This window comes from Gopherus flavomarginatus, chromosome 3 (genome assembly GCF_025201925.1).
Source record: "Gopherus flavomarginatus isolate rGopFla2 chromosome 3, rGopFla2.mat.asm, whole genome shotgun sequence".
NCBI lineage: Eukaryota > Metazoa > Chordata > Testudines > Testudinidae > Gopherus > Gopherus flavomarginatus.
Genome location: NC_066619.1, coordinates 158,675,557 through 158,689,782, shown reverse-complemented (window position 1 = coordinate 158,689,782; position 14,226 = coordinate 158,675,557). Strand labels below are relative to the sequence as shown.

General features: G+C 42.4%; 1 protein-coding gene across 18 annotated transcripts in view; it reads left to right on the top strand.

The window, feature by feature from the left end:
* SEC31A (SEC31 homolog A, COPII coat complex component) overlaps positions 1–14,226 on the top strand; it is a 68,946-nt gene that overhangs the window by 20,134 nt on the left and 34,586 nt on the right. For 12 of the 18 annotated variants that reach the window (XM_050945104.1, XM_050945103.1, XM_050945118.1 and 9 more), the window contains exons 11-17: positions 1,111–1,344; positions 2,001–2,075; positions 4,459–4,509; positions 7,261–7,338; positions 8,640–8,706; positions 9,682–9,860; positions 13,170–13,296. In XM_050945104.1, the coding sequence (XP_050801061.1) occupies positions 1,111–1,344; positions 2,001–2,075; positions 4,459–4,509; positions 7,261–7,338; positions 8,640–8,706; positions 9,682–9,860; positions 13,170–13,296 (811 nt within the window). The remainder of the gene's footprint in view (positions 1–1,110; positions 1,345–2,000; positions 2,076–4,458; positions 4,510–7,260; positions 7,339–8,639; positions 8,707–9,681; positions 9,861–13,169; positions 13,297–14,226) is intronic. The other 6 variants (XM_050945119.1, XM_050945115.1, XM_050945114.1 and 3 more) reach the window with 1 other exon arrangement.

The window sequence follows — 14,226 nt, the reverse complement described above, 5'->3', positions numbered from 1 at the left end:
TACACTTAGTTAATTTACTTTGCTATGTGTACTTTAGTTTTCAATTATGAACTACACTGCATAGTAAATACACTCTGTGTTTAGTAACAGCTTTGAAGTGTATGAGACCTCTCTGCTGTTAAGTCTTTGCTGAGAAGAAGAGTGAGACTGCCAGGTTTTGTTGTTTTTATATATATATCAAAGTCATAGATTAGCCAAGTGAGTTTTAGCAAGGTTCCACTGAGAGCAGAGCCATCTGTTCTATAACTTCATTTTTCACTTACTTCTAAGTTACAGAGTTTTTTTAACTGATAACTGGAATGTACTAGGTGTTTGTTCTCTCAGTGTTGAACCCTGACTCAGAATAGATATGTGCCAAAATACTGATCTAGTCTCAACATAATGTTCTCTGATTCATAGGTTAAAGTGAAATTTGACATCTCCATTAGGGTATAATTCATATTGTTTTGGAAACAATTAATATATCCTTCTAACTGTACTTTGGGATGTTGATTCCCATTAGCTCATCCTAGTTCTCTATGAGCTAACTGAGAAATTTGGATGTATGTGGGTTTTTTGCTTTATATTATACTGACGTCATTTAAAGCCAAATCAGTTACTTATTTTTCTTCTTCTTCTTCTACTTCTTCTTTTCCTGCTATCCAAATCTTGGTTCTTTCTCTGCCACTTTTATTTCTGTCTTTCTAATCTGCCAGTTGTGTGCTGTCTAAGGTAGCACTGCACATTTTTATGATTGTTTTCAGGTAGCACTTATCATGCCATATGTGTATGCGTAATTTTATTATTTAACAATTAATTGTAGCAGCATCAGAAGCCCCAGTCAAGATTAGAGCCCCATTGTGTTAGATGTGCAAATATACTGTCCCTGTTCCTAAGAGTTATCAGTCTGAGCCTGTGATCCTACAAACTTTTATGCAAATGAGCAATTTCACTACTGTTAGTAGTCACAATGAGTTCAATGAGACTACTCACATGTGTAAGTGTTTGCAGGATTGGGGCAACGAATTGAGAGAAAATGTGTGTGTAACTAATATATAACGTGTGTGTATAAATGTGTGTGCATTGTATAAATACCTTGTAATATTTGGTACATTATTTATTAAATTACAGTTTGGAGGGAAGCTAGTTACATTTGAGAATATAAAGTCTCATCAACAAGGACCTGAGCAGCAGCAGCTGCAGCACCACGTGTATGTGAGTCAAGTTGTCACAGAGAGAGAGTTTCTGAACCGCTCAGATCAGCTGCAAGAAGCTGTGCAGTCCGAAGGCTTCATCAGCTACTGTCAGAAAAAAATAGAAGCTGCCCAGACTGATTTTGAGAAGAATGTGTGGTCTTTCTTAAAGGTAATGTTTTTCAGATGTGTCTGAATATTAAAGGATTCCCCAGCCTCTTAAAACCAATACTAAAAGTGGTTTTCAGTGCATGGTAAAACATTTTAAACAGAAAACACTGTGTAAAGATAATGAGGCAATTTCTAGTTTGTACAGTAGAATGAGATTAGATTCTGAAAATGGCATCAAATAATCCATATACTTGATCAAAAGAGATGACTGGTGGCAGGACAAGAAATATTTGAAATAGGTATGCTTTCGGGTCTGCTCTTTAAAAGATGCTCTAGCAGAAGCAAAGAGCTACAGATTCTGGGGACAGTTTGACATAATTTAACCACTAGCCTAGTATTGGTACATCTTTATACTAGGTCAGGTAATGAGAGATTTCAGGTTTAGTATTTGGTCAGGTAAAATACACTCCCTGTTATTCGTTATGACTTTTTTTGTGTTTTCAGAATAAGAACTGAATGGAAATTGAAGAGGTCCAGTTACTAGACATAGCTATCTTCAGAGGCCCTGGTCCTCAGAGTCCACAATTAAGTTCTTTCTTTTTAACACATTTTGCTTAATCATTGATTTCCAATACATGGTTACACATCAGTCGAAATTACAATGGGGAAAATGAAAACATGCTTCTTTTGACTAATAGTTTTTTGGTTTTTTTAAAGGTGAATTTTGAAGAAGATTCTCGTGGCAAATACCTTGAACTTCTGGGGTACAGGAAAGATGACTTAGGGCAAAAGGTAAATCTGCTTGAAAGTTGTGTATGTATTAAGTATGTATACTGAGGAATATATTGAAATATAAAATATTAGAGACAGAGTCAGAAGTTGAGGTGCTTATATTATTTGGCATGTGGATTGAAAGTTGGAATGGCAGTAACAAAACAGAGCACGTAAGAGGACATAACATTTTTCTGTAGTATGCTTCCTGATAACTCAGTTAAAGCTGTATTATCCCAGGATGCAGTTATGACCCTGTGATAACTACTATATTACAATTACTATCCTATAAACTAGTGGTCTCCAATCATTTTATGCCCAGGATCACTTTTTTTAATCTAAGGGCCATCCAGGATCTACCCTGCCCCTTCCCCGAGGCTCCGCTCCCGCTCCCTCTACACCCTCCTCCCTGTCACTCACTGTCACTGGACTGGGGGAGGGGGTTGGGGTTTGGGAGGGAGTACGTGCTCTGAGCTGGGGCCGTGTGGGAGGGGGCTCTGGGCTGAGCCTGGGGCAAGGGGTTAGGGTGCAGGAGGGGTGGGGGTTCAAGCTCTAGGAGGGAGTTTGGATACAGGAGGGAGCTCCAGGCTGGGGCAGGAGGGGGTACAGGGTGCTGGCTCTGGGAAGAGGGGCAGGGGTGGGGCAGGGGTTTGGGGTGCAGGAGGGGGTGTGAGGCGCTGGCTCCGGGATGGGGTTGGGGTGTGGCGTCGTGCTGGGCAGCACTTACCTCTGGCAGCTCCCGGTTGTGGCCGGTGCAGCGAGGCTAAGGCGGTTTCCCTGCCTACCCTGGCCCCACACCACTCCCGGAAGACGCCAACGCTCCCCAGGGGGAGAGTGGGCATGTGGCTTCGCGCTTTGCCCCTCTCTGCAAGCACCGCCCCCGCAGCTCTTCTGGCCAATGGGAGCTGCAGGAGCAGTGCTTGCAGGCAGGAGCAGCGTGCAGAGAGAGACCCCTACATGTAGGAGCCGGAAGGGGGACATGCTGGCTGCTTCCTGAGAACCAGATGGCATGGAGGCTAAGAGGGAGCCTGCCAGCCCTGGCGCCACCAACCAACCAGTCAACAGCTCAGGCAGCAGTCCTGACCGGAACCACCAGGTTCACTTTTCAATCAGGTTTCCGGTTGAGAACCGGATACCTGGTCACCCTATCTGGCATGCTTTTCTGAGCCTGCTTTTCAAGCCATCACCTTTATTTCTCAATGCTTCATTCTTCACCTTTTGCAGTAGAACAGTGTTGCCTCCTTGAAATCTCCAGTTTGTCTGTCTTTAATTTTAACTAAGTTGGTACAAACACTTGACTCATTTTTGCAATCTGTGGCACCTCCAAACTTAAAAGTGTGTCTGAAAGAGAGCCAGTTTTCAGCAAAGAATTGCACTGTAAACTGAATTCATGTTATCTAGTGAGTTGAAACAATACAGAGTGACTGACTAGTCTTAGTTAATGACATCTTGACAACAAAAAATAACTTATTCTTTAATATTTTTAGGTTCCTTACTTTATCACTAATATAAAAAGAGCAATTGATGTCAGTTTGCCAGAATGAACTTCTAGTAGCATGTGGCTTTATTTTATTATTTTTTGGTCTGGCACTCTGGCCAAACCAAGGGAACTTCTGGAATATCACTTTTCATTGCTGTATTTACAGTAATGTAAATAAAAATGAGAGTCTAGAAAAAAACTTGTGCATTAAGCTAAATTTACGAACTAGCACAGCCTCTATGGATACTGTTCAACCTGTAGAACTAGAAGTAATCAGATGAGATTAGTGGTATTAGAAAAGCCATCCTGTCCAGCTGCTAGACTAATGCTTTTCCAATCTGTATTTTAACTCTTTATCTATACATTAGGTTGGGATTTTCAAAGAGATCTAAAGGAGTCAGACACCCACTTCACATTGAAAGTCAATGAGAGGTAGGTGTCTGAACTCTTCCGCCTGTTTGAAAATCCTACCCTGACACATTGTCGTGTGGTGGTTCAAATAATCCTAACAAAATCCAGTTTCCCTAATCACTAAGGATAGGGATCTTTTTCCCCCTGAGAGCTGTGTTATAATATTATTTTTATTATTTTATTACTACAGTAGAACTCAGAAGTCCCAATCAGGATTGGGGCCCTATTGTGCAACACAAGGGAAGACACAGTCTCTGCCCCAGATAGCTAAAATCCAAGAAGATTTTAACCTTTAGAAGCGGTCAGTTCCATCACGGTTTGGTTAGCATGGGTCTCAAAGTAAATTCCTCTGCACAATGATCAGGGAAACGTTCTAGCATGGTTTCAACTCTCATGCAATCAGGGCCTTATCTCATCTCCAACTTATGGTGACCTGTGAAATGTTAACACTTGCTACATACCCTAAAGTAAGAGAGAAAACTACTTCTCTAATAAATCTTATTTGTTTTGTAGATTACTTCAGCTCTGAATAAAGAGAATCTTGTAGATGGCAAACTAGAGGAGGTAAGCAAACAAAAACAACAAAAATCTTTTTTGTCACATTAATATAACAAAAATGTGCCAGGTAAGAATCATTTCTCTTTTGACTCAATAGTTATACCAGAACATATGAATGACTGAGATTATGAGCATGTTGTAAATTTACAATTTCCACATAAAATATGAAAGTTCATATTTTAAAAAGTCCCTGAAATCTCTGGCACTAGAACTGTGTGAATATCATTAGTTAGTTTTATTTCTTATCGCCCAGTTAACAGTTACTGGTGTGTTTTTGTTTTAGGATCTCTGTCTGCAGGGAGAGAAATTAATCTTGACATGAGTTTTGTGGGGTTTCTTTGCTCCTCCATATTGGTTGCTTTTTTAATACTTTTGTAGTGTCCATTACAATGTTTGTTGTCTGTGGGTGTAGAAAGGTGTCGTATCCTTCCTGTTGTCAGGCAATCTCTGCAGCCTCCGGATCATTAACAAAAAGAATTGCAAGGTGTTGGGGGAAGAACCACCCTGGAAAGCAAGTAGTAAATAATAACCTTAGTAGCTAGCTCAGAAATAAACAGCTCCTTTTCTCTCTTTCACTCTGCAGACCCACATTCTCAGCAAGTCATGGTTGTTGTAGGCAATCACTACTTATATTGCAATTTCTATCTTCCCTTAAACATCTGCTAAAACCAAGTGTTGTGAACTCTAACAGGAGTTGCAGAGGGAAATATAATCTGTGGCATCTAAGTGCTCATCACTTTGGAGACAGACAGTAGGGGGAATCCTGCTCTTATCATATGGAATGAGGGAGCTGGGGAAGGGAGCTCTCGCCACAACAATGATCTAGGGACCGTCCAGGTCCAGGATTGTAGGGGTGGGAGAAGACAGGGAATGCACTGCTAGGCATCGTGCTTTGCTCCTGTCAAGAGGAGCAGTTTGTGGCCCTGGCTAGTGTGTGCTGTACATTGCAGGATACTGATAGAGGGGGCTGCCTACAGGGCTGGTGCATGGAAGTTTCGCCTAGAGTGCGAAACATTCTCCTTGCGCCTCCGCCCTGAGGTGCGCCGCCCCCTCCCCCCGCCGCGGCAGCTCCCCCTCCGCCCTGAGGTGCCCCCCCCGCAGCAACTCCCCACCCTCTGCCTTGAGGCACCCCCTCCCACCCCAGCTCACCCCTGCTCCACGCACGAGCACCCCAAGCACGCCGTTGCTGCTTCACTTCTCCCGCCTCCCAGGCTTGCGGCGCTAAGCCAATCAGTTTAGGCGCTGCAATCCTGGGAAGCAGGAGAAGTGAAGCGGCCGTGGCGTGCTCGGGGAGGAGGTGGGGCAGCGGTGAGCTGGGGCGGGGAGTTCCCCTGCGTGCCGCACCCCACTCCGTCCCCTTACTTGCTGCAGGTGTCCCTCCCTGCACCCCCGTGCCCCAGCTCCCTCCGCCTAAATGCCGGCAACGGCTGGGGTGGCTGAAGATCTGGCTGCCATGGTCGCTGCTGAAGAAAATGGCGTCCCCCAAATGCCAGTGCCCTAGGCGACCGCCTAGATCGCCTAAATGGTTGCACCGGCCCTGGCTGCCTACTCTTCTCAGAGTGAATATGATGCATTAGCAGGCCTGAAGCTAGGCCCTTCTTGTAACGGGGTGCTCACCGCGCCCCGCTGGGTTCAGCCTCTTGGCCCCTCTTCCCAGTCAGGACCACTTCAAGCTGGTGCAACATCCATGCTCTTTATTCCTATGTCCATTCTCTCCCCCCCCCAGCCAGCTCCAACTATCTGTAAATAGCTTATTTACAGGTTTGGCCTAGCACAGGCCTCAGTGGCAACAGGCTCCTTCTGAGTGTACTCCTCCCCCGCAAGCTTTTAGCCCCTGTTAATGAGGTGGGCAGGTGTGGCCATTTTCTGGGACAGGCCTAGCTAGTGATCCAGCCCCAACCCATTTCCTCTGATTGGGGCTGGGGTGGCAGGAACTAATTAGGTTTTTCCCTGCAGCGCCTGGCCACACTTTTTTCCCCTAGCATACCTGTCTGCATTACAGAGAAGGATTTGGTCTAATGGTTTAATTTTCAGCATGTGGGACTGAATATGAAATTCCCGCAGCTTTCTTGTAAGAATGGCTTGCATTGAATATGCATCTTTTTTTTCTTAGTGATCCAAAGTGGTAATGGAATATGCCCTCTCCATACGTTCTCTGCTTCACACTCTCTTCTTTGTCAGTCTGTTACAGACACCCTTCATATCATTATCGTGCACATGCTCTTTTGGCTACCACCAATAAATGTCAAATTTTAAAAAAGTGGCTACATGTGTTCAGATGGCTAATTGGAAAACTGTGGCCTGGTCTGCACCTAAAAATTATATTGACCTAGCTACATTGCTCAGGGCTGTGAAAGACTCCATGCCCTGTGCAGAGTAATTTGATCGACACAATTCTTCCATCAGCATAGCTACCATCTCTCAGAGAGGTGGATTGTCTACATCGGTGGAAAAACCCTTTCTGTAGACGTAGGAAGCATCTACACTACCGCAGCTACAATGGCAAATCTGCAGTGCTGTAGCTGCGCTGTTGTAGCGTAGATGTGGCCTAAGTATGGCTTTAGTTAGTGGGGAAAACGGAGGAAGTGAAGACATTTACATTTCTGCAAATGGAGTTCTGCTCTTGACAGACTCGCTCTGTATATTGTTGGCTCATGTTCCTTTTAATCTGTGTTCTTCAGTGCTGAGTATCTTTCTCTCTCTTTCACTTTCCCCTGCAAACTTTTTCCAAATGCCATCTTCCCTTCTCTGCAAAAGGCTCTTAAAGAATCTGACCAATCAGTACAAAGTAATGGTGAAGATAGCCAATCTACTGAAGAGCCATTCTTGGGAGAGGTAAGTGTTGGCTTCTGTATTAACTATGTTGGTTATCATGCGCTTACCCACCGCCTTAACAGCTCATTTCCTTTCTAGTGCGTCTTTCTAATGTTCTCTCTCTGTGAGTATTGTACCTGTGCATATTTGCACAATGGCAAATGAGAGGGGACGCGGTCAATAAGCAGTTTCTCTGTTCAGGTTTGGTCCACGCTATGAAAAGGTTGCGAACTAATGTGTGAAGGAGGCTTCCACTGGGTAGTATGCATTTCGATATGAATTTCATTTTAAATTCCAAAATTAACATGTTGTGCGTAGATTTTAACATCAGATTTGAGATAGTTGTTGTTTTTTGGGTTTTTTTTTTAACTAAAAGATCATACACAGTTCTATTGTAGAGGCTGCTGAATGCTCTGACACTTATCCAGTAAAGCATTTTTAAGCATGTGCTTAATTTTCAGCATGTGAGTGGTCTCATTTCAGTGTCGAAAGCTAAGCATATGCTTAAATGCTTTGCTGGATTGAGCCAGGGTGCCCAGGACCTTGCAGGATCAAGCCCCAGATCTCTGTGCAGTGAGGTTAAGTGTTAGGTAGGTAGCATTAACATACAGATATATTTTTCCCCGCAAAAAGGCTATGCTTATTTAAAAAGCGGTACATACCAATCTGATGCATCCTGCTGGAGCAATTAGATGCTTGGACATTGACTCACCCTGACACCTTGAGCAGGTGACTTAACTTTTTGGTTCCCCTCTGTAAAATGAGGATGTTATCATCTGCACTCCTCACAGGCTGTGAAGATCAATTAGCTAAAGTTTCTGGAGGGTTTTTTTATTACTATTATTCTGTGCATTCATGCATGGAAATCCCAAGGCTGTATCTTGTTGTCCAAGCAATTGCTCACAATGTCTAAATACTCGCCCACATATTTAAATGAACATCTTCCCAGTGAAGTGAACCCTGACGTTTTTGAAGTGTTTTTCCCTAATTGCATCTAATTTTAATAATGCTCACCAGTGATCTGTCAGCAATGTGCTTTTATGTTTGTACATGTCCATAGTTTGGTAGATCCCTGGGTATGTTCAGGGCTTTTCCACAGTGCTCAGAGATTTGCTTTGTACAGGTGCCAGGGGAAGTTAATGACACTGAGTAGAAACACTGAGCATAACAATGCTCTTTCGCTCTAAGTTAGTGGCCCCTTGCGGAACGGCTTGAAGAAAGCATGCTATGCCCTCCAATGTAAGGTGTATGTCTTCAAACATGGATTTATGTAGCCAAATTCTTTGCATAGACTGAAAAACTGCACTTTTCCTCTCTGTTAGAGAACAAAAGAGGAGACTGAAGATCTGACATCTGGAAAAGAAACGTTTAACATCTCTGTCAGTGGAGGTAAAAACCTGTTTATATTGATGTCATGGTACTTGCAAATATTTTTAATTATTGAGATACAACTGTAGTATTACATAAATTCTCTTTATATGGAGCCTTCTGCCTAGGGAATGTCAGAGAGTCTGTTGTTTACCCGCATTTCAATTATTTGCACATCTGTGTTAGCTTTCACCCAACAATCTCAAAGTACTACAACACCTGTGTTAGGAAAAGCAAGGAATTACACAGGGATTGTGTCCCCCATCACTGAAATGCATCCACCTCTGGGTAGTTTGACACCTTTTTAACTGCATATAGCAACTCTACTTTTAGACAGATTTTTAGGAAGGATCCTGTACCAGTTGACACTGAAACTAGAAGAAGGGTTTAGTAGACAAACTGTTGTTAGCAGAGTTCAGATTTGGTCAGGAGATGGGTGTTAACACCTCATTTTTACCAACACTCCCAGGGGATCTTTAGTGACCACCGAAGTTCAAGGCCTTTCTTGTACGTCTCATCCACAAGATAACACTTCAAGAAGCCCTGACAAAATACACTGGGTCATAGTTTCAGTACTGACTCAGAAGAAAGAATGCTGTTTAGTGAAATACTAGCAGGACTTCCTATGACACTGAAGTAAGTGATTCTTGGAGATCTCTTATCCTAGTACTGGTATGGCCTGACCAAGTGCGTTTGAGATCTCTTGGGATCATAGCACAAAGTGATAAGGCTGCAGGCTCTTTGGCCTTGATTCAGGAAATCCACCCTATTGAGGACAGTACATAAGCATACACGAAAGTGTTGTCTTGAATAGCAATGAGCTTAAACATGTGCTTAATTTTTTTCCTGAATCAAGGTCTTTGAGAAGAAAACAGCCCAGCATCACAGAGTGAGAGAGAAGCTGCTACTTGACTCACCTATATAACTGTATGTTTAACGCTTATTTTATTTTGAAGCAGTGAAATTTTTAAAACTAAATTATTCCTCCTGTTGCAGATGTTGATGGTTTGATTACCCAGGCTTTGCTGACTGGTAGCTTTGAAAGTGCGGTTGATCTCTGCTTACATGATAATCGCATGGCTGATGCCATCATATTGGCCATAGCAGGTGGACAAGAGCTGCTGTCGAGGACGCAGAAAAAGTACTTTGCTAAGATGCAAAGCAAAATTACCAGGGTATGTAGCTTTACAACTGAAAACTAAAACAAAATCTGTGCGTGTAGGCTTTCAGCAGAGTCCTGAAATGGTTAAGGTTCTTGCTATCTATATATATTTGTTTCTAGGAGAATTGAATGTAGGGTAAATTCATTCATTGGATCTGTGAATGAAGGGGTGTTTTTCTGTTTTGTGTATTGTTAAGCAGAGAACAGGCTTATTAGCTAGGACGAAGAGCAGCTTTTACTCCTATTTCTACTCTCTCTCCTCATCCTTTTAAAATTTGTTGATCACACTGAGTAAAAAGAATCCTTGCTGATGAACAAGGATAAATATTTAGTTTGAACAGTGTTTAGTGTATGTGCAGTCTCTTATCTGTCCATCTTTAGCAAGTACTGTAGTTACTCCAGCTGCAGCACTTACTATGTTAATTTCTGTCCAGTCAGTTGGAGGAGAGATTTTTGCTGATGTTTTGCTTTACTGTGTACAAAGGTTATCTAAGAATAGCAGATCTAATCTAATCACATAACGTCTATGAGACAGTGTGATATGGACATCTGGCTATTTGTGCTCTGCAGCTTCCGCCTTGCTGGCAATGCTCCTTCAGTTCTTTGCCTCCTGCTGCTCACTTGTGTCAGAGTGTCAGCAGAAGGTGAGAGGAGCAGCCATCAAGACACACTGTTACCAAAGTTGGCATTTTGAAACTGACAGTGGATTTCAGTTCTTGCTTCTCACTGTTCCTTTGACAGGGAAAGGCATTTAACGGTGTGGTAGGCGGAGGGAAAATTGAAAAGAGCAGGTTTTTTATCTTCATGCTAAGGTCATGAATTAGCAAAGCACTTAATCACATGCTTAACAGGGAGCAGTGGCTTCAAATGGGACTGCTCCTGTACTTAAAGTTGAGCAGGTTGCTCAAGTGTTTTTCTGGCTCAGGGTGTAAGGCTGAAAAGCATGACCAGCACTAGCACACCATCTGAAGTCTCTAAGTGGGCCTTTACTGGCCATTCCCTATGATCCGATTGGGGCAAGGGCAGTTCCAATTTCTTTTGTCTGGGGAAAGAGTAAAGAGGGAAAACCTGTCCATCTCTCCGAGACCTTTTCTAGATATCTTTAGTAGGCTTAAAGAACAGACATTCTGGTATTTCTAATACTCCTTTTGGCAATCCATCCGTTGGGGAAAGACAATTCGGTAGAACACCAATCCCTTACCTATGCATTCTGTTAGCAAATAAGTGATACATTTGTCATTGCATGTTTTTTTTTATTAGTTACTTGCCTTTGTTTTTCTTCTAAAGTCATACAAACTATTTGCTATGCCCAATTGTGTTACTTACAAGGCCCTTGTTCACTAAATATCAACACAGCTGCAGAGTAAATCAGTATTCCATCTGAAGTGGATGAGTAACTGGAGGGCAGAGCCAGGCAAGGAAGAAAAAACTGAATACTATCAAGATCCTGGCAGTTTGGCTCACAGGACAAAGGGTGGGGTTGTTCAGTTAGTGGACAGAGTATTGTTGATGCAAGTCTGGGTTGCCGCTGCTTAGGGCAATCTCTTTTAACTGCAGTGAAGTAGGCTACCAGGGGCGTAGAGTTTAATAAAATGGAATTAAAAGGTTTGACTGGCATGCAGTTCAGGAACAAAATCAGTGATGCCCCTCACTTTACCCTGTGTTGTGCATAAGTTTTATAACTAAATTCTTAACCAAACAAAGCTAACCTTGTACTGTAAAATAAATTTGTAAAGCACCTGCAGTGTCCCTAATTTGCTGATTACTGTACCCATGTGATGTTGCACTCAGGATACCCAGAGCTGTGAGCCACCATGTTCCCACTCTGCCTTAGCAAGAGTGAGTGTGTTGCTGCTGATAAGGTATGTGTCAGCTTTCTGACACATCAGCCTGTCTCCCTTGCCAGCAAATTCTTCAGGACTCCGCCAAACGCTAAACTTTGCCTTGTAGGTGACAATCAGTGAACCCCAGTTTTCGAGTTCCCCAGAGATATCTCCCTGCAGTGTCCAGTCCCTCTCACTGGACACTCACAGAAATTAAGTTCCCTGCCTCCAGAGAGACAATACACACACCAGCATGTTAGGTTAGCTAAGGCTCACACTTCCATACAACAGCACTGAGATGACTTTGTAATAAAACAAGAATAAGTTTATGAACAAAGAACAGACACTGAAGTGATACTAACCAAGAGAAAGAGACAGGTATGGTTACAAATAAAACAAAAGAAAACATACTATAAAATAAAAGTGACTAAAACTTAATCTTTCTTTGCCTAAGCAGTTTTTGTATGTACATCAAATTACCAGCATTCATAGCGTTTCAGACTAGGGGATCCAACTTTTACGGGCTCAAAGCGTGCTGTACCTGTGTCCTCTCAGTGATGGACACCTAAGGAGTTCTCTCCCTTTCTTGTTATAGACAATAACCTCTGAAACGTATTATTTGAAGAGTAAGCACAGAAGAAGTTCCTCTCCCCTGCTGCTTGTTCTTCAGGCTGAAGGCGCCAAGCCCCTTTTTTCACCTCCTGGTCAATTTGCTTTTTTAATTAGTTTGATCACTTTATTTACCTTCGATGCAAATGTACTTCTGTTGTACTTTGCTTGCAAAGCTTGACCCTGGCAGACTGGTGAATCCACACTCCTTTGTCTAGGACAAACCTGTTTATCTGCTCTACTCAGATTGCTTTGTCTGAACACTTTTAGGAACGTATTTCCAGCACACACATGTAACGCTTTTCATGCTACCCATGCGTACCTCACTCAGTAACGCAAATCACCACTGTGTTACCAACTTTCAGAAAACATCTTATTCAATACACATTTATAGTATAATAATATTGTATTCAATAAGTTGATTCAATTGTTTATTCTTTGTGGTTCAGACTCTTTTTTTTTCCTCCTGGGACATCTGCACCCTGATCCAGGGCCACCCAGAGGATTCAGGGGGCCTGGGGCAAAGCAATTTCAGGGGCCCCTTCCATTTAAAAAGAAGTTGCAATACTATAGAATACTATATTCTCGTGGGGGCCCCTGCGGGACTGCCGCTCCCCCCCACCCGGCATCCTTGCCCTGATTGTCACATTATGTGGTGTGAATTTTATAATAAGGATACTTGCTGTCCTCTGTTGCCTTTGCCCTGGTTTCTAAGTTTCACTGGATCCATCTAAACATGAATTTACATAATCTTTCAGATTAGTTGAGTCATGGTGAAGTGTCTGTCCCAAATACCCTGGGGCTGGGCACACAGCATAGATATAAATGATGTGGTGTCAGGAATGGGGATTCTATAAAGATATCATTCAGTCTTTCTCTTTGCTTCCCAGCTCATCACTGCTGTTGTGACAAAGAACTGGAAGGAGATAGTTCAGTCATGTGATTTGCAGAACTGGAGAGAGGCGCTGGCTGCTGTGTTGACTTATGCTAGGCCAGATGAATTTGCAGTTCTCTGTGGTAAGAAAACTTAAGAATGGATGTAATTTATTTTACTCATCTTTAGTGAAACTATGCTTCTAAATACTCCAAAGTTATTTTCCTTCAAATTAATTAATTTATTCATAATTCGTTCGTTCATTGGATAATTCCTTTATTTTGGATTATGGGAACTCATTGGAATTTTAAAGGAATACAGTCAACTTGAAATCAATATGCTATTGTCTTTCATCTCCTGCCCAACCAAATCTGTGTCTGTTCCTGGTTCAACATGCAGCTCCCCCTACTGTATTTGTTCTGTGAACAGACAGCTCTTCAGTCTCCAGGGATGTCAATCCAGTTCTTTTTTTCCAGAAGGCATTAAATTCATTGTTTTAATTTTTTGTCATAAAAGAAATATACCCCTCAAGGTGATCCATTCCTAAATCATTGTACAATTCAAGGGTGTTTGTACTTGGGAAGAACAGGTATGCCTCTTCACGGCCAAAGCAAACCGCAACCACTGTTATCTTTTCCTATAAGCCAGCAGTGATGACCATTTAATATGAGAGCTGCCTCTGCTAAGAAAACAGTATATAATATTCTTTTCTTATGAGATGCCAATTCAAATGTTTCAGAAACATGACTAGATGAGGCAGAATTATCAGACAGACAGATTAACAGGATTTATTGGGGAAGAGTCAACATAGCTTTTGTAAAGGGAAATCAAGCAATTAGAATTCTTTGAGGGCATCAACAAACATGTAGACAAGGGTGATCCAGTGTACATAGTGTAGTTGGACTTTCAGAAAGTCTTTTCCAGGGTCCCTCAGCAAAGGCTCTTAAGCATAGTAAGCAGTCATGGGACAAGAGGGGGAAGGTTCTTTTATGGATCAGTAACTGGTTAAAAGAGGAAACAAAGGGTAGGAATAAATGGTCAGTTTTCACAGTGGAGAGGTAAATAAAAGGGTC